Genomic DNA, 11,294 nt, shown 5'->3' on the forward strand with positions numbered 1-11,294 from the left:
ACACAGGGAAGAGGTAACTATTGGGAGAAAGTGGGAGGGGAGCTGTTGCATTGTGGTAAATTGTGGTCAATGTCATGAGACAAAGTATATGTGAACTGATATATGGAAAGTGAATTTGCTCTGTAAATTTTCACCCAAATCACGATAAAATAAAGAAATAAAAAGATGTAAAATTTTACCAGCTACTAAACAAAGGAAAATGTACCCTGAGATTATAAATGATTTGACACCCACAGAGTCAGGTTTAGAAGTCTTCACAAAAAACTTTTTAGAAGCAATTCACCATAGCAGGATCTGTGGCTAGGTTCTTGTGAAGAGTATGGTTTGTTTTATCAGGGTGGCATACTATAATTTTACACAAATAATGTGCATGTTATACTTTTTTTGCAAACAGTGCAACCCTCTCATGTGTCAATTTCCTATGCTTGCTATGTGTGTCATGCATATGTGCATTATATGTGAAAATACAGTAATTGGTGAACACTGCACAACATGAGAGCTATGATAATCTGCTGAAATGAAGAAGGATGTAAAGATCCAAGTCTCTGTGGAGACCAGACTATGGCCTAGTGAATTTCTATGTAAGTTCTCACAGAGGGAAATATAAAGAGTGCCCTGGTTCTAGGAAGTATATTCTAGTTGTCTAGACTTCGGATTTTAATGACAGTTGCTCAATTTTTAAACGAGGCATTACTATGTGCAAGGCACTATGATATATAATCTTTTCACATATAATCCTGTTTCAGCCTACAACACACTAAACCAAAAACAAACCAAACCCACTGTCATTGAGTTGATTCTTACTCCCAAAGACCCTGAAAGATAGAGTAGAACTGTCCTATAGGATTTCCAAGGCTGTAAATCTATATGGAAGCAAACTGCCTCATCCTTCTGTGGAGTGGCTGGTGGGTTCAAACTGCTGACCGTTTCATTAGCAGCTGAATGCTTTAACCACTGTGCCACCAGAGATTCTTCAAACACTACCAAAAACCAAACTCACTGCCATCAACTCAATTCTGACTCATAGCAACCCCCATTGGGTTTCTAAGGCCGTACATCTTTACAGAAGTAGACTGCTTCATCTTCCTATCATGGAACGGCTGGTGGGTTTAAACTGCTGACCTGGTTGGCAGCCAAATGCCTTATCCACTACGCTACCAGAGCTCTTTCCTTCAAACACTAAAGAGTAGTTAATCCCTTTTTGTTTAACAAATTGAGAAACTGATGCTTAAGAGAATTTATCAAGATCACATAGCCAGCTGTCTGATTCCAAAGCCCAAGCCCTTTCTTTTTTCTCCTCACTCCACTACTTCCCTAGGAGATGGCACCAATCCTGGAGTAAAAATAGGGGTCACTTTGTTTCACAATCCTATACTGTTCCCCATCCCCCGGGGAGAAACCTTTATTATAAAACCAATACCTATTTAATATAAAAAGTTTAGAAAATCATTCATAAATCTAGTATCTGGGAATAAACACTGTCAACAATGAATTATTTCTATTCTAGGAGCTTTTAAAACCAGAAAAAAAGTTTAGAGATATATTTCTTCACAATAATAAGGTGGCTCTAAAGTAAGCCCTACAAATAATCCTTAAGTATACCCAAATCCCTTTGGGCTCTGTCCTTGAGTGGTCTGCTGGTTTTCTGAGTGGATCACACACCTCGGAACCCCCTCTGCAGCTGACCTACTCTAATTCTCATACTAGCTGTGCTTTCCCAATACAAAAATTCCAGATGTCCGATCCTCCACAGGTACACATGAACACACCCTGGGCAAACTGGCAGTTTTTGTGCCATAGGGCCCACAGGCTCTTATCATGGACAGCACCCTCGGAAGGTTATAAACTAACTTTTGTGAGGGAGGTTCTAAGATCCCTAAGGGCAAATATGTTATAGAAAATGCCAGACAAATCTAGATCTGTCTCTGGATAGGAACTGATTCTTTTTCCATGGTTCCTATACCAAGAAGCTTTCATGAGGAAACAGATGGCTTAGAGACTGAAAACAAGAACACCAAAGAAATATCTAACATGACTGATAGCCAGACTAGTGAGGTTGACATGAACCATCTTTTGGTTTGTGATCTTTGGGAAACTCTTAAGCCCCTGACTACATTTTCCTGATCTTTAAAATAGGGAAACTCCATCACAAGATTATGAAGATTCAACACAGGAACATGTGTCAAAGTGCTTTGTGCAATGCCTAGTGCAATATTAGCCAAACCTGAATCTCAAACCACATTCCAGACTGGAAAGCTCTATTTTCAGATCCAAGTTCCCAGGAAAATTATGATTGTTTTGCTCAAGTCAGGTCTCTCCAGTCTATAGATACTGTTGATTGGTCTAATTCAGGCTAACAGTAGGGAACTTTGGAAGTAATGACAATCTCTGACTGTCTGATAAATAAATAGCCCAGGGACAAGTGACTCTAAATGCTGCCAAGAAGCCTACAGGCAGTGGGTTCACTGGAATTCACGACAGTTTCTTAATAAGCCATCTTTGGAAGAAGCCAAGGGCTCTCTCCAAACAAAACCCTTCTCTGGGATGTGCCTCTAGCCCTCAGGATGCATCATCATAAAGGAGCAAGTTTTACCTGAAAGATATTATCCCTTCATATATACACTTAGAATGACCACCCAAGATGCCTGCAGATTATTTACCCAAAATTGACAAGGTCAAATTTTCCTTGCTCAAGTACAATGTTTCAAACACACCATGTCTCATTCTGCTTCTGCCTATCTGCCACAGCCATAATGTTTCACAGCTTAGTTTCAGAAGTCAAAGTCAAGGTAAAGAAAGCAAGAGCTACTGGAGTGTCTTTAGTTCTGGGTTAAAGAGAGTGCTGTCAATCTCTCTTCCCCTCAGAAGCTCCCCTATGAAAGCCAGAGCACATACCATCCGAGCTGGGGCAGAGTTCTGCCTCTGTGTGAAGACATCTTTACCCTCCTCAAGTCCATGAGAGTGCAGGCAGCCACGAGATGCAGGTCTTATTGGCTTCTTAAACTCAAAGGCTTCCTGCAAGACAGTATAGTCAAGATATTGTCTACTGTCCATGAAAAACAGATCTAGGGCCTCAGCTGTAGCTTGCTTCAGACAGGCAAAGAAGTGGGCACTAGTTGCCACCTTTATAACAGCCTCTGAATGAAAGTTGTACCTGTTTCTGATCTAATTTCTAACAATGGATACATCTAATCTGTCACAGCTAATTTCACAAGCAGCATTTCCCCTCTTTTCACCACAAGCACTTTATTTCCTAATAAATTACCAACTCTATGAAGCAGAAAAATCTCAGAAAAGTCACTACATTGGGATAAATGCTATATGCTTTAGGGTCTTATATTTTCCACCTCTTTGTATGAACAGGAGACAATGCTTATCCCACTTAAAATGACTGCATTACATACTGAAAACAATGAAAATAAAACTAAACTATTGGTTTACTGGTTTGTGGATTTACCAATGTAAGACTTATTTTGAGTGAAAGAAGCCAGACGTGGCAGAATACATACTAGCATGAAAGAAATTAAAAAAAAAAACACAAAAAACAGGCAAAATTAATCTCGGATGACAGAACTCAGACTAATGGTTACTTTTGTGGGAGATGGTTATTGATGGGGAGGCAAGGGGGGGTCTGAGGTTATGGTCATGTCATCTTAATCTCAGTGGTAGTTATATAGGGATGCTTACTTGTAGAAATTCATCAAGCTGTACATTTGAGATTTGTATATTTTGTTAGATTTCAGTATAATAAAGTTTAGAAAATAAGTATAACTGTACTGTAGAAAAATTTGAAAAAACAAGAAAAAACACCCATATTCCCTTACCCTGGAATAGCCACTTAAGAATTTCATTAAGCACTCAATGCACTAACAGCTAATACTGAGTAATATTTACGTGCCAACACCGTACCTAAACACTTTCTGTGCATTAATTCATTTAACCCTCCAATATAACCTGAACGACCTCATTTTTCAGAGGAGGAAACTAGGCCTTACAGGTTAAATGATATGGCCATGGTCACAAAGCTAGGCAGCATGACTCCAGAGAGGAAGTGCTTTAACCATCTTATGTGGTTTTCCCACTAAAACAAAGGTCCAGGGAGGCAACCCTGGGAGAAGCGAAGTCTGGGGGAGAAGCAGGCATCATTATCATTGTAGCTTTGGCCCCAGGGGTAGAAAGCCGATACAGTGCCCCAAGTGCTCAAGGCAGGGGAGCAGGGTGTTTTGACAGAAACTCATTTCTGTATTAGCCCTCAAAACATCTCTCAAGTTGCCAAATGAATCACTAGAAGAGTTCATGGAAGCAGTAGGTTTTACCTTAAGTGTAGAAGATTATAAGGATTATAAATTGTGGTGTCTCAGCAGGGAAAAGAAAAGGGAGGGAAATAAACAGATACAGAAATAGTTGAGAAAGAAGACTAGAAAAGTTGAGCTAGCTCATCAACTACTTTGGATGTCTATCCTATGCAAGGCACGCTTACCAGACACAAGAGAGAAAGCCAGGCCAGGGTGTTCATAGACTTTTTTTTTTTAAGATGACAAATCATGTAAGTTTCCCCTCTAAGCCACCATGTCTATTACTCTGAAATCCCCTGGAATCTACTGGGCCAGTTCTTAAACACTGCTGAGCTTTTTCTGGAGCTCACAACGTATCTCAGTGTCAGAGCAAAGAAGAAAAGAAAGTCTGGGCAGACCTTCCCAGACAGAGGAGGATAAAGATGTCTTCACACAGAGGACATAATTACTCTAAAGAGCTTCCAGCTGAGTAACTCCTACATAAGGCACCATTTTAAGTGTCTTATATACATCATCTGTTTCCCCACAATAACCCTAAGAGACACACCTATTTTACAACCAAAAAACAAAATGAAACAGAAAAACCCCAAACCAAGCCCAATGCCATCAAGTTGATTCCAACTCACAGCAACCCTATAGGATCAGAGTAACCCATAGGGTTTCTAAAGCTGTAAATATTTACGGAAGCAGAGTGCTTCATCTTTCTCCTGTGGAACAGCTGGTGGGTTTAAACCACAGACCTTTTGTTAGTAATTGAATGTTTTAACCACTGCATCAACCAGAGCTCCTTTTACAATCAAAGAAACAGAAAACTAAAGAGAAGTAACTTGCTCAAGGTTACAAAACTAGTAAAAGTAGCAGGATTCAAACATAGGTTTCCCTGACCCGAAAGACCATGCTTGACTTTGGCCAAGATTTAGTATCCCACAGAGCAGCCCACTGTACTTAAGACAGTCACTGATTTTCCCTCTGCCCTGTGTTAGTACAATGATGCGACACTCACGTTTTCCTTGTTCTCATCTTGGTCAATCATCCGAAAGATGTCATGGTCAAGAGAATCAGAATGGCTCCTCTTCAGAGCTGGGCTACATCCCAGAAGCTTCTGCTATCAAAATGAAAAGAGGAAATTAGGGTACGTGAATGAAAATTCAGAAGAGAAAAAAAAGAGGGGAAGGCTAGCTCTTTTCTTACACTATAGCCATAGGTATCCAGTAAAAGCAGCCAGGGTGCTATATTGTCAGAACATAGGTTAGAGGTCCTCATTTTATGGCTTTACAGGTAACCTGACAAGGTCTACAGCCCTCTCAGCAAGGGCCAAATCAACTCCAAAATATTATTTGGATAAAAAGCACCCTTCCTGGTAGAAATGAAGGAAGAAAAAGTCCCCAAGAGGCATTCTTTAGGTAGATGGTCTTGAGTGCTTTTCCATAGTCTTATGCTTATAAATAAGCAGTCTTTACTCTCTAAGATCTCACATCAAGGTCACTCTGGTGGGGAGGGCAGAGAATAGGTACTAGCCCAGAATAAAGAAGAACACTAACTTACCGGTAGGGAATTTAGTCTCCTCATGGGATTTTCAAGGCTGCAATGAAATCACAAGGTAAATAATGAGAATAAAACAAAGATTTATTCATATTAGAAGATGAACAGTGTCTAGCCTGTAGTTTGGGGACAGTCAAACAGACCAAATTCCCAGAGCAGCACACCCAACACGGAATTTCTAGGTGAAAAAAAACAAAACAAGGTCTTCTCTTAAAACATACAGGTTTTCTTAAGGCTATGACATTATAGGGTGGAGCAGGGGCTTGAGTGCCCTGAATAGAACATCAAAATTACAGTGAAAAAAAATAAAGGAGGGGAGGATCTGAAAACTGCTGACATAAACTACTCATTCTCAAAAAAATACAAGAATGTTGGCAGGATCAGAGAGTCTGACTACCAACATTTTTCAAGTTGATTCTGACTCACAGCAACCCATGTTCATCACAAACTGATTGCTGTTAACTAAGGACGGCCAAAGCCAAGGGTATAGGCCAGAGTGTGAAGAATGTCATTAAATAATCAAGAAAATCTTTTTCTGAGTACAAACATGTAAAAGCAGTGAATACATACTTTTCTTTACTGTCCAAGGGCCCAGGAGAATCCAGACAGAAGCCTGTGGTAAATAAAAGAAAAGTTCCTGTTCACCACTAATCACTGTAGCTCAGCTGCTTTATAAAGCAGCCCTCATTCCTTCTATGAGAATTCCCATTTGCCTGACAATTCTCATTTTTTCATTTAAAATATTCTCAGTTCCTTGTGCTTTCAGAGTGCTTAAAATCTCAGGAAATCATACATGAAACACATTTTGTCATTAAAAATAATAAAATTAGCCCAACAGTACAAAGACCTACATCAGAACACCTATCTCAAGGCAATGCACCCACCTACTCTAGGGAGGTACACCCCATGGAACAATTGGCATGGGGCACCAGAGGGGCAGCATTCGCATAGAGGGAAAACTGGACAGACACGAGTGCACAGTAAAGAAGGGTACAGAAAGGGTTAGTCACAGGGAAGGGAGGGGAGGAGAGTTTCTTATGGTTGGGGATAGTAATCGGGGTGTGAAATCAAATGCACATGAACTGTTGAATGTAAAACAAATTTTGCTCTGTAAATTTGCATCCAAAGCACAAGTGAAACTTAAATAAATAAAATTAAAATTAGAACTTTACTTAAGTCAGCCAATAAAGACTAATAGCTTAGTCCCTTGCCAGAACTGAAGTCAAGTCTCTATTTGATTTGCCAAAATTTCCTATTTGCACAAGTCTTAATATTTTCATAGTATATCTACTGATCCCTTCTCCCACATGCAAATACATCTGCTTCTCACTTATCGACTCTCTCATTATCCAACATCTCACATTTATGATAGTATAATGAGGAAATCTGGTAGTTACATAATGATGTAGTCATCCTCCATTTTGTGATATGATGTGGTCACCCTCCATTTCCCTATCACACCGATTTTGCATAATGACCTGATCTTTGGAACTTAACCATGTTGATTAAGTGAGGAGTGGGTATACTACCAAATGAACTAAACTAGTTGCTGTGGAGTCAGTCTGACTCATGGTGATCCCACATGTGTCAGAGCACAACTATGCTCCACAGGGTTTTCAGTGGCTAATTTTTTTGAAGTATGTCACCAGGCCTTTCTTCCAAGATACCTCTGGGTAGATTCTTACTTCAAATCTTTTGGTTAGTGCATTAACCATTTGCACCAACCAGGAACTCCAATTACCATCAGGGGAAAAAGGTGAGTTAAACTGATTCATGCCATGATTACCTGGTTATTCAGAGGTGACCCAAGTAACTTTCAAACTGGAGTTCCAACCAGAGAAACAGGCACCAGGTTTTTCCAAGATAGTTTTTTTTTTTTTTTTAATTAGGATTTGGGTGAAGATTTACAGAGTAAATTCACTTTTCATACAGCAGTTCACATATACTTTGTCTCATGTCATTGACCAAAATTTACAATGCAGCAGCTCCACTCCCACTTCCTCCCCATAGTTACCTCCTCCCAGTGTCCCTCCCTTCATACTCTTCTGCACCCTGAGCTATCTCCCTGTGCATAAGCAGCCCTTCCTTCTCCCATGATTGTTCTCTCCAGGGCGTGTGTCTACTTGAGGTAAATGTTTAACTCACATGCCTGTACTTTGTTTGGCTGGAAACCACAGTTGTGGGTTCAATTCCAGACCTGAAGGGCAGCTAGGGGCCATAGTCTCAGTGGTTACACCAGGCTCTATTGGACCAGCAAACCTGGTCCCCATCTTCCTTTTTTTTTGCCTCCAAATGATTTTGAGTTTTGTACCACATTGTTCTCCCTCTTTATGCAGGATCTCCTACATCCCTTCCAAGTGGATGGCAGTGGTAGCTGGGCACCATCTAGTTCTTCTGGTCTCATAGTTGTATAGGTTGCAGATCGGATGGTGTACCAGTCGCTAGGACTGATTGTTTCCATTAATTTTGGTTTTCTTCTTTCTTCTTGACGAGGAGAGACCCGTTGTTGCATCTAGATGGCAGCTTCCTAGCTTTTAAGGTCCCAGTCGCTACTCGCCAAAGTAGTAGGTGGAACAATGTTTTGTATAGTATGTTATGCCAATTGAGCTTGATGTCCCCTGCGACTATGGTCCCAAGCCCGCAGGATCAACTACTCGGTCCCTCTGGGTAGCTGGCTGTGACCAAGTAATGCCCATAACCTTGCCCCTTGTCAGCTCTACTATACACCTGGGAATTCTGATCATTCACATGAACTTATAGGCCCATTGTTTCCAAGATAGTTTTGATTTAAAATATTTTATCTTGCCAAGTCATGTGGGTAAATTTTGGATTTGGAAAATTATTAGTCATGTGACTTGCAAGGCAACCATTTTCTGCCTTCAACAAGGCTTCCCACACGGGCACAAACGAGAATCCTATCTCCAGTTCTCAAAAGGCCACCTATATTTAAGACTTTATTCTTGCAGCTCTTTAACCTAAAGCATCTGTTGCCCCAAATACTCTTATCTGTGCAAAGATAAACCCTGCAGTAACACAAGTTTATGAATTAGAATAAAATACAGTGGCTCTTTTCCTCCATAGCAAGCTTTATCATATTTACAATAATTTGACCCCACATTTTAACTGATGACTTTCTGAATGTCACTTACAGTGGTATAGTGAATTCTACTCTACCACTCATTCTTCCTAGATGCTTTGGTGGTATAGTGCTTAAGCGTTCAGCTGCTGGCTGCTAACCAAAAGGTCAGCAATTCAAACCCACCAGCTGTTCCATGGGAGATAGATGTGGCAGTCTGGGTCCATAAAGATTTATAGCCTTGGGAACCCTATGGGGCAGTTCTACTCTGTTTTATAGGGTCACTATGAGTTGGAATTGACTTGATGGCAATGTTTTGGTTTTTTTTTGTACTCATCCTTCATCCTTCAAGACCCAGCATACACTACCTCCTTAGAGACACCTGAACTTGTTTTCTCTTTCTGTAAACTGACATAAGAGGCTTCTTTGTACTGTTCCTAACGGTATTTGTCACCCAATGCCATGAATTCCCCACATCCTGTCTCAACTACTCCCTACACTTCATCCCCAGGTGAAAAGGAATGTTTCAGCAAATTCCAAGTGTTGCCCCCACCCCTCACAGCAGACACACAACTCATACTGAAGACAAAGAATACCTGAATCGGTTGACTCAGAGGAACCCATTCTCTGCAGACTGCTGTTCTTCACCTCCAGTGGCTGCTCATACTCACTACAACCAAGAGAAATTTCTCGGAGTTAATACAGGAGACAGGCCATAAGCTTAACAAGTGGCCAGGTTGCCATGAACCATGATTACTTCTAGGCCACAGCAGACTCCCCTTTTCCCACCCTGACATCCAGTTTGCACTTGAGGATGAAAAAGGAGAGGAGAAAAGATTGGTTGAGCATACCCTGGGCCACACTGTAGAATATGATGATTATGATGAATGAAATATTTCCTGAAATGTGAAGATGTGTTCTAGAAGTGCTAAAAGTGGAGAATTAACGATGATTAAGACAGTGTTTCTGCATTTCAGAGATTTGGAAAGAAGACATGTGCTTGGTTAGCAAAAGGGATACCCAAGATTGAGGGGAAAGCAGCTTCACCAGAAACACTGCAGGATGTATTGTTTGCTGTAAGGGCAAGTCCCAAGGGCTTTCCATTATGAAAAGTTGGCTAAAAAAGGCCTGGCTTTGGGAAAGCAACGAGGTGTGAATCAGGAATGTGCACGAGGCAAGGAGGGATTGCGAATTACGATAATTCTATACCAACATCAGGAAAGAAAATGCCATGTCACTTTGTTGGGAAGGAACAAAGCTTACAGGAAACTAAGATCCTGTGAGGTTCAGCAAAGCGTGTAAGTCGGTGCTAAGATTCCAAAGGGCTCCCTGGGATAGGGAAGCGACAGAAGGAGGCTAGAGGGCAATCTGAAAGGGGTGGCGAAGGTGAGGAACAGGGGCCTCCTCCCCCCACCCGGTCCAGCCCTGGAGAGTCCGAACGGCCTCTCCCGCCCAACATTCCGCCCGAGCGAAAGGTGCACATGGCGGGCCCTTTGGCCGGGAATGCCGTCTCGGAGCGGCTGAATCAGGCAGCCAGGTCGTTCCTTTCTCCAGGCTCATTTTCCGGCCCGATTTCCCCGAAGACTAGCAGGAAATTCGGCGGCCCGGGCCCCTGCTGCTGACCCCTTTCTCACCTGCCCAGTCCTTGCAGCTGGTCCATGGTGACCGTCAGGTTGGTGACAGGCGACAGCCCCCCGGCGGCTGGTGTGCCGAACAGCGCCTTTACCACGGCTGGTGTCGTGGGAGGGGGGCTGCAGGCGAAGAGCAGGCGCCGGCGGTGCGGGGGCTCCGGGCCCAGTTCCATGGCGGCGCCCGGCCTCCCCAGGGCTCCCGCTCCCTCTTTCTCCGCCTCCACCCCGCCCGCCCCGCCCCGCCGACACCGGCTTCGGCCGCGCGCCCAGCTGCCGGCGTCCGAGGGTCAAACACAAACACGACCCCGCGGTTTAGGGACGCTCGGATACTCCGGCTCTCTCCCCGCGAGGCGGGCGGGCGGGCGGGAGCCGGCAACCTGAAGATTAAATCCAAACAAACGCTGCGGGTCGAGAAAGGAAAGCGGGCGAGAGCCGCGCGGCAACGGCCCAGACTCACACACTTAGTTTTTCAATCACCCTTGACGAATCTGGGATCTCAGAGAAGCAAGGAAACCTCGACTTCCCTCCTAAGCTGCCGCGACTGAGATGGGCTTTCGCGGTAGTAGCTGCTCATTAGGGGACACCGGTGCCCCGCCCCCCTTTTCCTAGTTGGCGCCAAATGGAATCCACCAATCCGTAAGCTATTCCCCCGCCCCCGAATGGCAGCCAAGCTGGACCAATGAGAGGGAAAGAAGGAAGCCGCCCGCGGGGCTCTCCGAGGTCACCAGCTCCTGATGGGGCGGGGCCCAG

At 43.1% G+C, this 11,294-nt stretch overlaps 1 protein-coding gene across 1 annotated transcript in view; it reads right to left on the reverse strand.

The window, feature by feature from the left end:
* The window catches only part of CDC25A (cell division cycle 25A), a 30,277-nt gene extending 19,560 nt beyond the window's left edge, over nucleotides 1-10,717 (reverse strand). Inside the window, exons 1-6 of the mRNA XM_007951769.2 lie at nucleotides 10,548-10,717; nucleotides 9,510-9,583; nucleotides 6,408-6,450; nucleotides 5,841-5,877; nucleotides 5,299-5,400; nucleotides 2,896-3,015 (exon numbers count right to left, since the gene is read on the reverse strand). Coding sequence (XP_007949960.1) covers nucleotides 2,896-3,015; nucleotides 5,299-5,400; nucleotides 5,841-5,877; nucleotides 6,408-6,450; nucleotides 9,510-9,583; nucleotides 10,548-10,717 — 546 coding nt within the window. The remainder of the gene's footprint in view (nucleotides 1-2,895; nucleotides 3,016-5,298; nucleotides 5,401-5,840; nucleotides 5,878-6,407; nucleotides 6,451-9,509; nucleotides 9,584-10,547) is intronic.
* Between the last annotated feature and the right edge of the window lie 577 nt (nucleotides 10,718-11,294).

Source organism: Orycteropus afer, unplaced genomic scaffold (assembly GCF_000298275.1).
Source record: "Orycteropus afer afer isolate SDZICR_OR568_19922 unplaced genomic scaffold, OryAfe1.0 scaffold00311, whole genome shotgun sequence".
NCBI lineage: Eukaryota > Metazoa > Chordata > Mammalia > Tubulidentata > Orycteropodidae > Orycteropus > Orycteropus afer.